This window comes from Mercenaria mercenaria, chromosome 5 (genome assembly GCF_021730395.1).
Source record: "Mercenaria mercenaria strain notata chromosome 5, MADL_Memer_1, whole genome shotgun sequence".
Lineage (NCBI taxonomy): Eukaryota > Metazoa > Mollusca > Bivalvia > Venerida > Veneridae > Mercenaria > Mercenaria mercenaria.
In genome coordinates this window covers 57,190,959-57,210,210 of record NC_069365.1, presented here as the reverse complement: position 1 = coordinate 57,210,210, position 19,252 = coordinate 57,190,959, and the positions used below count along the sequence as shown (strand labels likewise).

The following is a 19,252-nucleotide window of genomic DNA, read 5'->3' as shown; positions in this document are numbered from 1 at the left end:
TATGGCAAGTCATCAAATTTTATAATAGTCGACGCTATTCAGTTTTTAATAAATTGCTTGGGATCTGACACAGCTTTGATTACAGTACACTGTACATTTTCATGTGTGTTTTAATATTGTGTAAAAAATGTTAGAAATTTGTGAAATTTGACAATCACATTCTTTTGACATAACTGTTGTGACAATATGAATCAAAACTTAGGTCTTTATATAGTAAATAATATGGCATCACTATTGACTGCCACAACGTCTAGGCGGGCACAGAAAAACACAGATCGCATTCGCTTGAGCATGGTATATTTGAAAGAACTACAGAAAATAAACTGCATTGAAGAAATATGTTATTCAATGAGTGCATCAGATACAAAGAAAAGTTCTAGATACATAAACTGTTTTATTGGTTTTGAACAGACACAACTCTCTGTTGTTTATAATTATCGATATTTTATCTATAAGTGATGGAAAGGGCACTTGACCTTTTCACCGGTAGCCGTTAACTTCTTCAGCATTATATTGGGATCATAAAACACTTCTATTGAGAGGATTTTCAGATCTTCACTGACATTCGCAACACAACTTCCAAACATTTCTAGTGTCTCTCCCGTAGCTTTAACGCCCTTGTAATCTCCTTCAAATTTTCCCCAGTGACGCCAAGTGAACGCTACAGTCGGCGGGCCTAAAACATTGACATTGAGCAGATCATGTATCAAAACATCAAGGCATGTCTTATCCAAGTATTACGCATAACATGTCATAAAATAATTGCCAAAAACTAAACTATGACTGGATTGTTATAAAACGTTAAGCACATCTTAATGAACATAAAAGCAGGCAACATTTCTATGGAAAGATGTAAAAACTGTTCCAGTTTTTCTCATAAGGAATTTACACCGTGAAAATATATTTCAGTCAAAAAATTAAAATTTTCAAAGATATTTCAAACAACCGATAAGATCTAACTACAACCCTAAGTCCTTTAAAATGAAAATAAATCCACAATTTTCGAAACATCCAGTAACGGATTTTGGTGGATCAAATAGTGCCGCATTGAAGTTAAATATTTGCAGATTTTCGTTTAATTACTAGAACTACCTTCGTGCAATATTTAAGAATGAAATATTAGCGACATAAAAAGTTACCTGAATACACTTCAAGCAGTTCCCATGGGAATCCACTCTTAAACACATTCCTAAACAATTCGTGAGATGAGTCGTTTGTTTCCTTGCTGGCGTCATACAGAATACTGTCTTGCATTAGTATATTGTAGTTGCCAATTTCTATGTTGTCGTCAAGGTAGAACTTTTTTCCACCGTTAACCTTTATGCAGAAGACATTTTGGTCAACAGAACCCCAATCCTAAAATGGACAGAGAAAGAAAAGAGTGATCGGGAGAATTACAGAGTTAAAAGAGAGAGTGATCTTAATGATTTTTGTCGAGCCCGCATGCGGATGTGAAGACATACTGTTCCAAATGACTGTTCGGTGTATGTGCGTGTGTCCGTGCGTCAGTGCGTCCGTCCGTCCGGATTTGTTTGTCCGGACCATAACTTTGACATGCATGGAGCAATCTTGTTTATCTTTGGCATGAATGTTTACCTCATTGAGACGGAGTATCATGCGCAAACCCTAGGTTCCTATTTTAAAGGTCAAGGTCACAGTCTGAGGTCAAAAGTTATGTTAGGTCTTGTCCGGCCAATAACTTCGACATGCATTGAGGAATCTTGTTTTTATTTGACACGATTGTTAACCTTAGTGAGACGGAGTGTCATGCGCAAACCCCAGGATCCTATCTCAAAGGTCTCGGTCACAGTTGGAGGTCAAAGGCCATATTAGATCTTATCCGGCCCATAACTTTGACATGCATTGAGGAATCTTGTTTATATTTTGCATGAATGTTTAACTCGGTGAGACTGACTCTATCTCAGAGGTCAAGGTCACAATTAAGGGACAAAGTGTGGGCTCGACATGTTGCCCGTGGGCATCAAGTTATCATAAAGAGTTACAAAAAAAAATGCTATTTTTGCATGCCAAATCCTGAAATTTTAGCGGATTTCAACACTGACAGTTATGGATGTCGATTACTTTAGGTTTAAGGTAAATGATTTCAACAAAACTTGGAAAGGGTTATTTTAAGTAGAAATCATTATTAGGGTGCAATATTTTTGCAGGAAGTGTAACTGCAGATAGTTTTGAATATTTCAACAGTCAAATGCTGAATTCTAGTAATATTTTATGATATAATTATCGCATGGTCTTATAAATAAGAAGGAAATATATAATATAGAACTCAAAATTGGTGCTTCCCAACCTCTCTGCTCTTACACAGAATCAATCTGGTACACTGCTGCAAATGATTCTGCCTTTGCGACCAATGCAGACCAAGATCAGCCTGCACATCCATGCAGGCTGATCATGGTCTGCATTGTTCGCTTTTCAGTCAGTAAATTTTCAGTGTACACCCCTTTGAAAAATAAATGATGCTGCCCAAACTGAATGATGGACCAGTCCATTTTAGAAATTCAGCAGGGTAAGGGTTAAATATTCAGACGTTACTTGATATGCTGCTTCTCCTTAATAATGAAGAAAAAGTGTTATGTTATGATATATTGTGTTTTATAAATCCCAAGTTAATTTGTTTTGAGTTATATGTTGATCCTGTGTTTCATTTCGACAAGATCAATATATAATTATGTTGCTAATAAAGACAATTATATATGTGGTAATCATTTTTGTTGATCTTGTGTTTCATTTCGACAAGATCAATATATGATTATGTTGCTAATAAAGACAATTATATATGTGGTAATCATTTTAGGGAAAACCCTGAAATACAAAGGTATTGATGCTGAGGCGCGCAGTCGACGAAACAATTTAGTTTTCGCGGCATACATGAAATTAATCTAACTGAAGATTGTGAATCGATTGTCAAAACATTTATCAAAAATGAACTAGAAATTGACCCAAGTGATATTTGTATACAAAAAGCTCACGGTCTCGGCGCACCGGTGCGTGGAAAAACAAGACCGATTATACACTGTTATAGTCTGTTTTAGAGATCATCGTGATGTCGAAAAAATAATCTCGTGTGCATTTAGATTTGAAGGCAAAACAAACATTGGCATTAACCGAGATTATCCGAACGAGATTCTTGAAGCCAGGTCCCGTATATGGCCTAGATATAAAACGGAGAGAGCCAAAAATCCACCTAAAACTGTACATACTGGCTATCCAGCTAAACTAATAGTCAGGAAAAAAGTTGTCCAGGATGAGTTTCCTCAATGGCGTGATATTATAAAACAGTCTAGGGACGTCGGCACGCAAGAATCTGACTATAGGCCGAGAAAACGTCAGGATAAACAACAGAGTACATCGCATCAGCGAATGAACGCTGAACCAGCGGCAACACGCAATCGTTATGGCGTGTTAGCGGAATCGCAATCAGACGACAATTCCGGAACCGGAAGTGACTCGGAGATGAGAGCGTCTTTTGATTCATCGTCGGAAACAGATGACCCGTACAGACAGTCTATGCGCGAGTATGCCTCACAGCAAGAAAGACATAACTTTGTTTCGACAGTGCAAGTGACGCCAACCCATAATGCTGTAAGTGCGGATTTAAGTAATAGTGAAGCAGTTGACCTTACGTCAAAAAACAATACTTAGGGCTCCAGGGGAGATGCTCTGAACAGTTTTTGTGTTAACCATGATGTGGAAAACATTAAAATCGGTTGTTTGAATGTTTGTGGCGTGAAAAGGCGAATAAAATACCCAGAATTCTCTGAAACTGTTAAACAATATGACTTACTTTTAGTAACAGAAACAAAACTTGATATTTTTGACCATATTTACTTAGATGGCTATTCTATTGTAAATATCCCAAAGAAACAAAAGACAATACGAAAATCTGGTGGACTCGGAGCATTTATAAGAAATGATATATTTCCATATATAGAGGTCATGAACTCTCAGTCCGGCTACTTATTTTGGTTAAGATTAAACACTAAAAGTACAGGTCTGGAGGACGATATAATATTTGGTACAGTCTCGTTTCTATAACGATGAATTTGAGCTATTTGAAAATGAAATTTCTGATATGTGTAACCGATTTGAATATGTTTATTTACTCGGGAATTATAATGCACAGACTGCAGAAATGCACGATTTTACAGTATTTTATAACTATTTGATTGACCTTTTTGGAATTAATAATGATGCAGCCCAGTTTATTGACCAAAGAGCGCAAATGCTTTTTCATAAAATCCTAATTTACAGAAAGTCAAGGGATAAGAAAACAAATAATCAAGGGTTTAAATTGATAGATATTTGCAAGAACAATAACCTTGTTATATGTAATGGTAGATGTGGCGCTGACAGCAATGTTGGCAAAATGACATTCAGAGATAGATCGGTTATAGATTATGTTCTGACTTATTTAAAGGGATACAAGTTATTAAACGAATTTAGCATTGTTGACCTAGATACCTTACATTCTGGTGGCCATTCATTATTGCACTGTGCATTAAATATTAAGCATGAAGTTAAGATTAAAAATGTGAAAAATAAAACTAGTGTACCAAAATGGGACAGTAGGCTAGCAGATAATTTTGTATGTAATAAATCAGATACTAGTATAAATGAATTACTGGGGCAGATCGAAAATACATGTACTGATCAAGTTAATATTCAAGGAAAATTAGATAGCATTACAGAGCAGTTAAATAAGATTTACTTGAACAGTGCAAAAATTTCGTTTAAATCAACAAGACAAAGTGATAAGTCTGTTTACAACAATGGGAAACCTTGGTATGGTTCAGAGTGCAAAAAAAGCGAGAAAATACTGCAATAAACTTCGTAAAAAGTATAGTAAAAATCCTTCAGAGGAAAATAGATTAATACTTAATAATGCATGTAAAAATTATAAGAAAATAATGAATAAATACATTAATATATATAATAGAAATAAAGAATTAAAACTAAGAAAATTACAAAGTAGGTCTCCAAAAGATTATTGGAGGTATTTAAATCAGTACAAACCCCATCTTTAGATGCTTTGCATGACTACTTTAAACAAGCAAGTGAAAACTATAATCACGATGATGATGATGACCTAGATGCGATTCGTAATATAGACTTAACAAATGATAGTTCTCTAAACTCTAATATAACTAGTGATGAAATTAAAAAGTGCATTAAAGCCCTGAAAAATGGTAAAGCTGCAGGAATAGATGGTATAATTAACGAATATATTAAATCTTCTGCCGATAAACTATTACCAGTGTATATTGCATTATTTAATCGTGTATTTGAAACTGGTGTATATCCTACGCAATGGTCTAGAGGTATTGTACTACCAATATTTAAAAATAAAGGGGATTCTTCATTACCGGAGAATTATAGGCCTATAACTCTACTTAGCTGTTAGTAAACTATTTACTTCTATCCTTAACAATAGGTTAAATAACATTTTGGAAGATAATAGAGTAATTAAAGAAAATCAAGTCGGTTTCAGAAAGCATTACGCGACAATTGATCACATTTTTACCCTGAACTCGCTGATAGAAATTCTCAGAAAATCAAAAAAGAAAGTATTCTGCTTTTTCATAGACTTCTCTGGGGCCTTTGACTCTGTCTGGAGAGTAGGGCTGTGGAAAAAACTTTTAGTAAATAACATAGACGGTAAATTTTTTTAGAATTGTAAAAACATGTACTCAAATATTAAGTCTTGTTTATCCCAAAATGGTGTAAAGTCTGACTTTTTTGGCTGTAATTGCGGAGTCCGTTAAGGAGAAAACTTATCTCCAGTTTTGTTCTCTCTATTTTTGAACGATTTAGAAAATTATTTAGAAGAAAAGAATAACAATGGAATCGGACTTGGAGACCCGTTTAACCAAATAGACAGTTATGTTAAAATATTACTTCTTCTCTATGCTGATGACACAGTTTTAATATCAGATGCCCCAATTAAGCTGCAAAAATGTTTAAATGACTTTATACAGCACTGTGATTTATGGAAACTTAAAGTAAACATCAGCAAAACAAAAGTTCTGATACTTGGCTCAAGAAACGATAGAAATTTTACTTTTCGGATTGGAGATACACCTCTAGAAATAGTTTAAACTTACAAATATCTGGGGACATTCTTTTCTAAATCTGGAAGTTTTTTTAACCACTAGGAAACATTTGGCAGGACAGGCTTAAAAGGCATTACATTTACTTTATCGCAGAATTTATAACCTTAACTTACCATTTGACTTGGTACTTAAACTTTTTGATCATACCATTATGCCAATTATGCTATACTCATCTGAAATTTGGGGATATGAAAGTTCAGAAATACTAGAAAAAATCCATCGTGAATTTTTAAGAAGGATATTATATTTAAGAAAAAGTACTCCGTTGTATATGTTGTACGCTGAAACCGGAAGATACCCTATCGATATAACTATTAAGAGTAGGATGATTGGTTATTGGAATCGACTTGTAACCGAAAATCAAAATAAATTGTCATATAAAATTTATCAATATATGAGAAATAAACCTAATTTTGAATCAAAATGGATAAATAAGATTAAAGAAATTTTAAATGAAGTAGGAAGATATGATATCTGGCTACAGCAGGACACAAAATAAATCAATTCAATATTTAGTCAAGAAACATTTTTTTAGAACAAAATTCGCAAAACTGGCATTATTCACTTCTTAATACAAATAAAGACAGAAATTATTTATTATTTAAAGAAACTGTCCAACTCGAAGATTATTTTATTAAGCTTAACCGGAAGGAATACCTAAGTATGGTTAAATTCAGGACAGGTAATAACCATTTTCCCGTTGAAACTGGTAGATTATACTGAGCGCAAATGTTTAATCTGTCGCTCGAACGATGTAGCGGATGAACAGCACTACCTACTAAAATGCCCATTTTTGATGATGGTCGCAGAAAGTACATTAATAGATACTATTACAATAGGCCGAATTCTGACAAATTTAGAGAATTATTAACTTGTACCAATGCAAGTCAGCTGAAGAAACTCCTATCAGTTTTGTTAAGGACAATTTAAGTAACGCATTAAGTCTCTCCTTATTTTCGTTTTTAACAGACAATTATGTATACATAAAGTTATGTATAAATTTTCTTTTCCGATCATTACTACACATGCACTGACTCTATATTATGTTATTTTTTTCTTTTTTAATACAGCTAGATCTATGAATGTAAAATTTACCTTAGATTAATTCCCCTTCCACCTAATGTCCCTACTATACTGACATGTTTACAGCGTATTTATTTTGAGACAAGCATTTGTAACTTTCCATTCTATTATTATTCCCTTTTCTGCGAAATTCACGTGCTATTGATTGTATTATAGTACACAGACGGTGACGCAATCACGGTCTGTTGCTCATCTTTATTTGTAAATGAGATTACCGATCCACCTACGCAGTCCATACCTATGTTCCGTTTCAAATATGTCATTTACAAATTTATTTATGATACAGTAGGGCATTTACCCCTTTCCCCCTTGCTCCACTAACAAAACATTAATCATTTATCAAAAGGTACCATGTCATGTAAAAATTTATTAACATGTGAACATTGTATATGTAAGTAGCATAGAAACCAGAGTACGATTTACCTCACGGGAGGTAAAACGCATCAGGTCTTAAAGTACTTTGGGAGGTAAAACGCATCAGCTCGTAAAGTACATTGGGACGTAAAATACACTGCGTCGTAAAATACGCTGGAGCTTGAATTAGATAAGGACGTGAAGCATACCGTGACGAACTTTATTATTTAAATTACAGCCACATATACCATAATGTTGAGTAAATTGATTATAATGCTACATGTCTCATTACATTTTAGTATTTTTTTTTTTTGTAAAAGCAAAACGTTTGAAAAGTATCCTTTTCAACAATACACCACGGAGATATTTAGAATAACGGGACGAATTCTAAAACAGGCTATTCCTATGTATAAACTAAAGGATTAAAATTAAATGGTAAGCGAAGACATATAAGCGATATTAAAGAGGATTTGATTGTACTATTTGTTTAAATTTACATTATAAAAATTTCGTACTATGAGTTTGATAATAGAGTCATAACATTTTTGATGATTGGAGACATTATATAAAAATTATCCTTGTCAGTATATTCAGAGAGAAGCAGTTTGTCTTGTTTTATTAAGAGTAACATTTTCTATAAATCAAAGCCTTGAGAGTTCTGAAGGGAAGCCAAAATTGAAGATTTTTGGTAATCACTTATCAATATTCTCCCTAAATTCATTACGATTATAGCAATGAAATATCTTGAAACCCTCGAAAGTGATGAATATACCTCAAATTCACTGCAAGTTTAACAAGGCAATCTGTAAATCCAAAGTATGCTCAATGCAGAAAGGAGACTACCAGGCAACAAAATTCTGACAAGTGTTGTTTTTTGGGAGGTTTTTTTCGATGACCACCGTGACCTTGATATTTGAACTAATGAAGCTAGCAATGCATCTTACAAGATAAAGGATTCTATCATTTATCGATCTGAAACCAGTTGGCCTACCAACGGATAGAGTGACAAACATATTCAAACCAATATATCCCTGCATGAAAAGTATGAAATTTTGTCTGTCTGAGGTATTTTGTTTGGAAGTAGAAAGTTAAGTGCTTACACTTCTTACAATTATTAGACATATAGAATAAAAGAACAACATCATCAATTTAAAAATGTAGAACTGCTCATCAAACCAGACCGCCTCATGTTTAAATACACTGAAACTGTATGAAAGACTATATATTGATCAGTTCATTAAGAATAATTTAAGCAATACTGTTTGTTTTACTGTATTTCATACAGTTTGCATTAGGGATTGAGCCAATGACCCCATGAAAGTCTAGCACCGTACAAATAAGTTCTTTATTTACCCATTTTAGCATTTTAGCAAAGTAACTTCTTCACAGCTGAAAATGTCAGATGTTTCAAGTTGTATAATAAATAATCTAAACCAAAAAGAAACTGCTATGAGTTTGTATAGTTTTTTAAGTCAAGAAAAGGTGCAACCACCTCTAAAAGTACAGTGAATCAGTCACAGTGAGATAATGAGTAACAGTACTGTAACATAAAATGTAGAATGCATTACACTTTTTTCACGATATTATACATCAATACTAATTGATAAGTTCACTAACAAAACAAATCCTTTAAAAGGATAAATTTAACATGGGAAACTGTACATGTACACCGGTAAAATACAGATATTATACATTATATAATCGTAATATTAAAAGTCTGCAATAAAACAATACAGCAGTCTTCTCTTAATAACACAATTTAACAAGAATATAATCAATAATCGGAGAGAAATATTGGAGAATATTTCAAGTCAGTAGCCAATGCCAAGTTAAGGTCAAGCCACTGAAAATGTTTACATTATGTAATAATACGTTGAATAGCGAACGGTGCTAAATACATGTATACAGAAGATGCGAGTTAAATAGTGAGGTTAAAGTTTTCAAAACAGTTATTCATAACAATTTATTATAATGGTGATTCAATTATTCATAACAGTTATTTCTAATAACGATTCAAACATTCAGTGTCATGAATGCGCCTATATATTTCGTTGACAATACATAAAAGTATCTAGGGTGATTGCTCTAATATTTATGGTCCCGTCCACCATGCCTGGATCTTTGCTTATTATAAAATATGCCGCTTTGATAAAGAAAAGCAGCGCAAATGCAACATACCTATTTGAGAAGCAATATTTTTGCTGCGTGGTGGGTTGAAAAAAAGGTCTGAGCGCAGTAATTTAGTATATTCATTGAATGGCAAATACAATTTATATTTTTACTTTTAGTTGCCTTTTGCCTATTGTATGCAGAAATCAGTCAATGGTATCGGTCTCATACCCTCAGTCCTTAGAATTTCGTGTTTCAACCGAAAGAAAACGTTGTAACGACATTTTTAGTTAAAAATGTAGAGGTATGGTTTCAGCCCCAAACTAGCTAGCAGAGATCTGTTAAAATTAATTAAAGAAATGTACTATGATATGACAAAGGATTTTAAATTTCTGTTAGCTTCCTGTCGATCGAGGAGGCTTTATTGAGAAATCAAGTATTGTCTTATCAAATGGTCACTGTTAACATCTTTATGGTACATTTATTCATGGTTCATTTCTTTTGACATTTTATTCTTTTAAAACTGTATAAAGATTTGGAAAGACAAGTTGGTGGTTTATATAAAGGACACTTGGATAGTTGTCAAAACATGGAAGGGAAAAGTGTGCAAAATATTTCTTTCAATGTACCAAATGTGGTTACATTTTTCTGTATTGGAGGAATCTTCTACACCACTTGAGAATGTGGCATACGAATACGTATTATTCAAATGAATGTGTTTGCTGTTTAGAAACGTTCACGAACCGGATTTTTAAATCATTTGAAATGTACTCTAGCAACAAAACTGTGAGGACGTTTTTGTTTACACACGATTAACGATAAAAGTGACTATAAAAGATATCTCTCTTCAGTGTTTATTGGAATAGCAGTAAGTTAAGATCATTGTGCCTTTGGAAAAAATGGAGCTTTTAGAAAAACCAAAACACGGAGTGAGGAGGAAGATTAAAACAAAAGTACCACGATCAAGTAAAAAGACACCTCATTCAGAAATGTCTGTACGAATGGTCATGACGGCGGAACAGGCTACTGCTATCGCTAGGAGTATTCTAGAACGACAAGCGAAACCTAAAGTGTCTCTCATCGAACTTGAATTGCAACGAATGAAAGAAGCAAGTAAAACTCGAAAACGCAAAATTTCCGGAGGAGATTCAAAAGACAGTGGAAACAAGAAGAAGAGACAAAAACCAGAGGCGTCATCAACAGAGAAAAATCGAAAACGGGCTACAAAACAGCTCAAAAGAAAAACTTCTTTTGGACAGTTATTATAGCGACATTTTCCTCGACTCCTTCTCATTACCTGTCGAGAAGTTGACCGTGATGTTTGAGTGCGACATTTGTTTTAAAGGATTTGGAAGACGGGATAATATCCTGAGACATAAAAGGTCTGTGCATTCAGACATAGACACAGAAGAGGAGACGATGTCAGACATTTCTGATAAAGACGACAGTTTGGGTTCTAACGATGACGCTGAATTTTCTGAAACTGACGAATCAAACCATGACTCCACGGATGATTTGAATATCGATCCGTGGCATGAAATTGTAGAAGAAGCATTTTTGAAGTGACAGTCGCAATATAATACCAATGTGCATGAGCTTTTGGAGGACAATTCTAAGAGCAGTGAACGAAATTCTAGAAAAACTGTTTTTAAGGACACGAAAAGCACATACAGAAAAGCCATGATGAACATTTTTGCTAATAGACTTGTGTGGTTCGACGCTATAAGGAAAGATCCAACCTATAAAGCTATTAAGGAAACTATAATCCTAAAACTATGATACAGAGGAAGCCTTAAAATATGCCATTCTTAAGCGGAGATTTCTGTTTGATAAAGTACTGAGTGAATACGAAATTCCGGAGTTAAACGACGACGACGAGGAAGATATGGAACAGAATGCAGACTCAGAGTGAAAGGGTTACATTACGAAACCATTCAGAGCTACGCGGAAAGTTAAAAAAAAGTAAAACATTTGAGAACTCGTGGTTGTCGCCATGAACGATATTAGGTATAGTTATGAATCGACCAAAGGAGTCTGTGTGCTTGAATTATAATTGGCTGTATAAAAATATTGTCAAGACGTAACCAAATCATACTCGAATTGTTTGGCAATCAAATTCGTTTGCCACAAAGGTTGTGTAATTACAATCACTCTCATATTTTATAATTTTCGTTTTGTTCACATGCCATCTTTAATTTTAAAGTTTAAAATTAGTTAAAGAAAGACAACCGTCTTCGCTGAATTCTAGGGAAAGCTTTGTAACGATGCGGTTCATGGTTGTGAACACATTTAATCTCTTCATTCCTATGATTCGTTTTGTGACCACGGAGGGAATCCAGAGACACTGGGAAAGCACCTCCGAGCGCCTCCTCAGTGCCTCCGCGGCTTCTTTTTATGCCTCTGTGGGTCTCCTGAATGACTCCGGGGGTCTCCTTCATGCCTTAAAGGACATTTGGATTAGGAGACTTTCGGGAACCAATTCTACTGCGCGTCAAGTCGTTTCTTGCGTCCCGGTTCCATACATAATCATTTGCGCCGGTTTGCGACACCTTCAAACGTTTAAGTTTAAGAAAAGAGTAGGAAATTGTAAAGTATATTAGACAAATTGCACAGATTGCACAACCACTGTCTTTCGACCAAGGCCACGGATTTCCGTAGACCTTCATGCAAAGAGTAGCAACATGTTTTAATAAATACACACAAGCTGGCAGATTTTACGATGGCTGGTAAAGACCAAACGAGAAGGGAAATCCACAAAAAGTAGCACTTTTGCATTTTCAGTTTTCATTTTATTTGAACTCATTCATACAAATGGTTAATAATAAATAACATTTTGTCAATATCTGTGACGGAGAATAGTATCCAACTCTATATTTTCACAAAGCGAATCATAGGAATGAAGAGATTAAATGTGTTCACAACCATGAACCGCATCATAACAAAGCTTTCCCTAGAATTCAGCGAAGACGGTTGTCTTTCTTTAACTAATTTTAAACTTTAAAATTAAAGATGGCATGTGAACAAAACGAAAATTATAAAATATGAGAGTGATTGTAATTACACAACCTTTGTTGCAAACGAATTTGATTGCCAAACAATTCGAGTATGATTTGGTTACGTCTTGACAATATTTTTATACAGCCAATTATAATTCAAGCACACAGACACCTTTGGTCGATTCATAACTATACCTAATATCGTTCATGGCGACAACCACGAGTTCACAAATGTTTTACTTTTTTTAACTTTCCGCGTAGCTCAGAATGGTTTCGTAATGTAACCCTTTCACTCTGAGTCTGCATTCTGTTCCATATCTTCCTCGTCGTCGTCGTTTAACTCCGGAATTTCGTACTCACTCAGTACTTTATCAAACAGAAATCTCCGCTTAAGAATGGCATATTTTAAGGCTTCCTCTGTATCATAGTTTTAGGATTATAGTTTCCTTAATAGCTTTATAGGTTGGATCTTTCCTTAAAGCGTCGAACCACACAAGTCTATTAGCAAAAATGTTCATCATGGCTTTTCTGTATGTGCTTTTCATGTCGTTAAAAACAGTTTTTTTTCTAGAATTTCGTTCACTGCTCTTAGAATTGTCCTCCAAAAGCTCATGCACATTGGTATTATATTGCGACTGTCACTTCAAAAATGCTTCTTCTACAATTTCATGCCACGGATCGATATTCAAATCATCCGTGGAGTCATGGTTTGATTCGTCAGTTTCAGAAAATTCAGCGTCATCGTTAGAACCCAAACTGTCGTCTTTATCAGAAATGTCTGACATCGTCTCCTCTTCTGTGTCTATGTCTGAATGCACAGACCTTTTTTGTCGCAGCGTATTATCTCGTCTTCCAAATCCTTTAAAACAAATGTCGCACTCATACATTACGGTCAACTTCTCGGCAGGTAATGAAGAGGAGTCGAGGAAAATGTCGCTATAATAACTGTCCAAAAGAAGTTTTTCTTTTGAGCTGTTTTGTAGCCCGTTTGCGTTTTTGCTCTGTTGATGACGCCTCTGGTTTTTGTCTCTTCTTCTTGTTTCCACTGTCTTTTGAATCTCCTCCGGAAGTTTTGCGTTTTCGAGTTTTAGTTGCTTCTTTCATTCGTTGCAATTCAAGTTCGATGAGAGACACTTTAGGTTTCGCTTGTCGTTCTAGAATACTTTTAGCGATAGCTGTAGCCTGTTCCGCCGTCATGACCATTCGTACAGACATTTCTGAATGAGGTGTCTTTTTACTTGATCGTGGTACTTTTGTTTTAATCTTCCTCCTCACTCCGTGTTTTGGTTTTTCTAAAAGCTCCATTTTTTCCAAAGGCACAATGATCTTAACTTGCAGCTATTCCAATAAACACTGAAGTAAGATATCTTTTTATAGTCACTTTTAACGTTAATCGTGTGTAAACAAAAACGTCCTCACAGTTTTGTTGCTAGAGTACATTTCAAATGATCTAAAAATCCGGTTCGTGAACGTTTCCAAACAGCAAACATATTCATTTGAATAATACGCATTCGTATGCCACATTCTCAAGTGGTGTAGAAGATTCCTCCAATACAGAAAAATGTAACCACATTTGGTACATTGAAAGAAATATTTTGCACACTTTTCCCTTCCATGTTTTGACAACTATCCAAGTGTCCTTTATAAAAACCACCAACTTGTCTTTCCAAATCTTTATACAGTTTTAAAAGAATAAAATGTCAAAAGAAATGAACCATGAATAAATGTACCATAAAGATGTTAACAGTGACCATTTGATAAGACAATACTTGATTTCTCAATAAAGCCTCCTCGATCGACAGGAAGCTAACAGAAATTTAAAATCCTTTGTCATATCATAGTACATATCTTTAATTAATTTTAACAGATCTCTGCTAGCTAGTTTGGGGCTGAAACCATACCTCTACATTTTTACCTAAAAATGCCGTTACAACTTTTTCTTTCGGTTGAAACACGAAATTCTAAGGACTGAGGGTATCACATCGATACCATTGACTGATATCTGCATACAATAGGCAAAAGGCAACTAAAAGTAAAAATATAAATTGTATTTGCCATTCAATGAATATACTAAATTACTGCGCTCAGAACTTTGTTTCAACCCACCACGCAGCAAAAAAATTGCTTCCCAAATAGGTATGTTGCATTTGCGCTGCTTTTCTTTATCAAAGCGGCATATTTTAGAGTAAGCGAAGATCCAGGCATGGTGGACGGGACCATAAATATTAGAGCAATCACTCTTTTGTCGGTAAAAATGAGCTATGTAGATTTATATAAAATGTTAAACTAGATATTTTTATGCATTGTCAACGAAATATATAGGCGCATTCATGACACTGAATGTTTGAATCGCTATTAGAAATAACTGTTATGAATAACTGAATCACCATTATAAAAAATTGTTATGAATAACTATTATGAAAACTTTAACATCACTATTTAACCCGCATCTACTGTATACATGTATTCAGCACCGTTCGCTATTCAACTAAACACTTTCAGTGGCTTGACCTTAACTTGGCATTGGCTACTGACTTGAACTGTTCTCCAATATTTCTCTCCGATTATTGATTATATTCTTGTTAAATTGTGTTATTAAGAGAAGACAGCTGTATGGTTTTATTGCAGACTTTTAATATTACGATTATATAATGTATAATATCTGTATTTTACCGGTGTACATGTACAGTTTCCCAAGTTAAATTTATCCTTTTAAATGATTTCTTTTGTTAGTGAATTTATCAATTAGTATTGATGTATAATATCATGAAACAAAGTGTAATGCATTCTACATTTTATGTTACAGTACTGTTACTCATTAACTCACTGTGACTGATTCACTGTATTTTTAGAGGTGGTTGCACATTTTCTTGATTTAAAAATCTATACAAACTCATAGCAGTTTGTGTTTGGTTTAGATTATTTATTATACAACTTGAAACATCTGACATTTTCAGCTGTGAAGAAATTACTTTGCTAAAATAAAGAACTTATTTGTACGGTGCTAGACTTTCATGGGGTCATTGGCTCAATCCCTAATGCAAACTGTATGAAATACAGTAAAACAAACAGTATTGCTTAAATTATTCTTAATGAACTGATCAATATATAGTCTTTCATACATTTTCAGTGTATTTAAACATGAAGCGGTCTGGTTAGATGAGCAGTTCTTCATTTTTACATTTATAATATTGTTCTTTTATTCTATATGTCTAATAATTGTAAGAAGTGTATGCACTTAACTTTCTACTACCAAACAAAATACCTCAGACAGACAAAATTTCATACTTTTCATGCATGGATATATTGGTTTGAATATGTTTGTCACTCTATCCGTTGGTAGGCCAACTGGTTTCAGATCGATAAATGATAGAATCCTTAATCTTGTAAGATGTATTGCTAGCTTCATTAGGTCAATCAAGGTCACGGTGGTCATCGAAAAAAAACACTTGTCAGAATTTTGTTGCCTGGTAGTCTCCTTTCTGCATTGAGCATACTTTGGATTTACAGATTGCCCTGTTAAACTTGCAGTGAATTTGAGGTATATTCATCACTTTCGAAGGTTTTGATTTCAAGATATTTCATTGCTATAATCGTAATGAATTTAGGAAGAATCAATTTAAGTGATTATCAAAAATCTCCAGTTTTGGCTTCCCTTCGGAACTCTCAAGGCTTTGATTTATAGAAAATGTTACTTTTAATAAAACAAGACAACCTGCTTCTCTCTGAATATACTGACAAGGATAATTTTTATATAATGTCTCCAATCATCACAAATGTTATGATTCCATTATCAAACTCATAGTACGAAATTTTTATAATGTAAATTTAAACAAATAGTACAATCAAATCCTCTTTAATATCGCTTATATGTCTTCGCTTACCATTTAATTTTAATCCTTTAGTTTATACATAGGAATAGCCTGTTTTAGAATTCGTCCCGTTATTCTAAATACCTCCGTGGTGTATTGTTGAAAAGGATACTTTTCAAACGTTTTGCTTTTACAAAAAATTAAATACTAAAATGTAATGAGACATGTAGCATTATAATCAATTTACTCAACATTATGGTATATGTGGCTGTAATTTAAATAATAAAGTTCGTCACGGTATGCTTCACGTCCTTATCTACTTCAAGCTCCAGCGTATTTTACGACTCAGTGTATTTTACTTTCCAAAGTACTTTACGAGCTGATGCGTTTTACCTCCCGTGAGGTAAATCGTACTCTGGTTTCTATGCTACTTATGTATACTCTTATGTTATGTTACATGTAACTAGAGGTAATAAAGTGATTGTTATGTTATGTTATGTTATGTTATGTTATATCATGTTATGTTATTGCACACATTACCGTGTTATATTTATTTCTGAAACAAAGTATTAACAGAATCAGACTTCATACAAAATTCGTCTTAAAATTTGTCACAATATTGTGTAATTTGTAAGTAATTTTCGACACTATTTATTTTGATAGTCATTGATATTATCACGCATTAAGGATGTTAATGTACTTTAAACCTTCTCCGCACATTAACTTCAATTGTATGTATATATTATATACTGTCTTGCCATATATCACGTATTGCATATCCACGTGGGCCATTTGGCCTAATGAAATATTAAAATAAACTATCAAACTATATATACATATATTAACCTTATTTTGTAATTATAAAAAATTAAATCTAAAAGCTGTTTCGAAACAAAGAATACGGCTTTTAGAGTGATGGATTTTTTAATTTTCGAAAATCTCACTTGGTGCCTGGAACTTTTTTTTCAGTAAGTTGGGAGTCAGAAGTTTTCTTTCAATATGTTATTGCCAGAATTTTTTTCAAGCAAAACCAAAGACAGACTTTTTTCCAAGGAACTGCCTGCACCCTTCCCTCTCTCAACCCCCCCCCCCCCCCCCCCCTGTCCCCCTTTCCCCCCCCCCCCCCCCCAACCCCGATTATCAAATGGTCGACCCGTTACAGTTCCTTTATTATCTTACCTGTTTCTTGACCTTGTGGCTGCTTTCCATTTCCCAAGTCTTGACTAAATCCTCAACTATTTTCTCCAAAGATCCTTCTGTGTGTACTTTTGTTCTTTCCCTCATAAATATCTCATTTACTTTCCGGTAGTCGGGCTTAGACCCATACCTCCAGTTAATATCTGGGTTATCCATATACGCCCTTTTTGGTAGAATTTCTCCGTGTTTGGCCATTCCTTTAGTATGTTCCAAATTTTATAGTGTTTAGAGTTATGAGATCCGCTTTACAAATAATAAAAAAAACGAAACAAGCTACTACGCTTTGATATAAATAGTTTTGCGCCACAGTACACCTAGGGATGTCAGCCACACGAAGAGATGATTTCTGACGAGCTTTGGTAACGGACATCTGAGCAAACTTTCGCGGATTTCAAGACAAATTATTTTTTACTTGCTGCCACCGGAAGAGGAACGAGATTGGTTGCTCACAAAATTGTTACGTCTGTTCAACAGTTTATTCATTTTTGATAGCATAGTGTTATTTTACCTCAAATTAAAGAGTGTCGTTGACAAGATTCAGTAAATAGCAAATTAAACATGATGCCATTTCTCTTAACTGTCAAATTTTATGTCTAGAAATATGGGTAAATTGGCCATTTGCTTCTGTGATGCATAAGGCAGACATTTCATGTAACTGTAAATGAGTGTGTTTTGGTTACCAATAAGTCGTCAACGTTTTTTCAGTCTGTTGGTGACAATCCATACCCTAACACATTCTCACACTGCTTTTTTACCGAATCATTGTGTTCGCATTTTATTGACATCTATACACACATTCTATGATCGTGCATTGTCAGTGGTGCACTTTACATCGCCCCGGCATCCATAAACTGCAATTGGTGACATGAAACTGAAAATTGTTTCCAGTGTTTTTGTATCCCATTTTTAGAGTGAGGCCAGGACTGATACAAATGGTAAAGTTATGTCGTAAAATAGCTAAATTGGACTTATGAATAAACATTTAGCAGCATTAGCTTTAGGCTTGTTTTGTGACAACACATTTTTAAAAATAACGCATTGTCGGACCTTCTTTTTCATGTTAAGATTTAAAAATGGTATGTTTGTATTTGTTTCTTTAACTTTAAAATTTAGAAACAAACTTAACTCAATTCCGGTTCTAAATTGACCACGAAATAAATGACTTGTAACTGCGACTGATGCATACAAATCACCAATTTTCCTTATAGCATTATATTCCTAAATATGTAAATATATCGTCACTGTCACAATAATTTGTGTTTTCAATGTATTCATAACGTGATATATAAACACAGACAGCGTTTGACCCCGTTATGTTGTTTAGGGCTATAAGTATAGTTGAGTTGTTATAAGTATACCTATTGCTGGATTCCCTTACATTATAGTCATAGCTGGATCCCATCATCACGCATTATACCTAATACATTTAAAAGGGAATCAATCAATTATTAAAACAGGTATTCTTTTTAAAGTATTGCGTAAGAATTTAGACCTATCAGAAAAGCAACAATCGAGAATATCTTCTACAAATAACGCAGGAATGCTAAGGTATAACTAGGATGACAAATGG

The 19,252-nt window shown here is 34.2% G+C and overlaps 1 protein-coding gene across 1 annotated transcript; it reads right to left on the bottom strand.

The window, feature by feature from the left end:
* Nucleotides 1-280: 280 nt before the first annotated feature.
* On the bottom strand, nt 281-17,956 carry LOC123557317 (uncharacterized). The gene is made up of 3 exons (XM_045348729.2): nt 17,665-17,956; nt 1,140-1,356; nt 281-676 (listed from the first exon to the last, which is right to left on the bottom strand). The coding sequence occupies exons 1-3, from the start codon at nt 17,875-17,877 to the stop codon at nt 450-452; spliced, it is 657 nt and encodes a 218-aa protein (XP_045204664.1). The 5' UTR covers nt 17,878-17,956; the 3' UTR covers nt 281-449.
* Nucleotides 17,957-19,252: the final 1,296 nt, after the last annotated feature.

Coding starts and splice junctions, on each gene's coding strand:
- LOC123557317 (XM_045348729.2), bottom strand. CDS start 17,877: ATGGCCAAACACGGAGAAATTCTACCAAAAAGGGCGTATATGGATAAC. Junction 1,357..17,664: donor GCCACAAGGTCAAGAAACAG/GTAAGATAATAA, acceptor TGTCCATTTTAG/GATTGGGGTTCTGTTGACCA. Junction 677..1,139: donor ACTGCTTGAAGTGTATTCAG/GTAACTTTTTAT, acceptor TCAATGTTTTAG/GCCCGCCGACTGTAGCGTTC.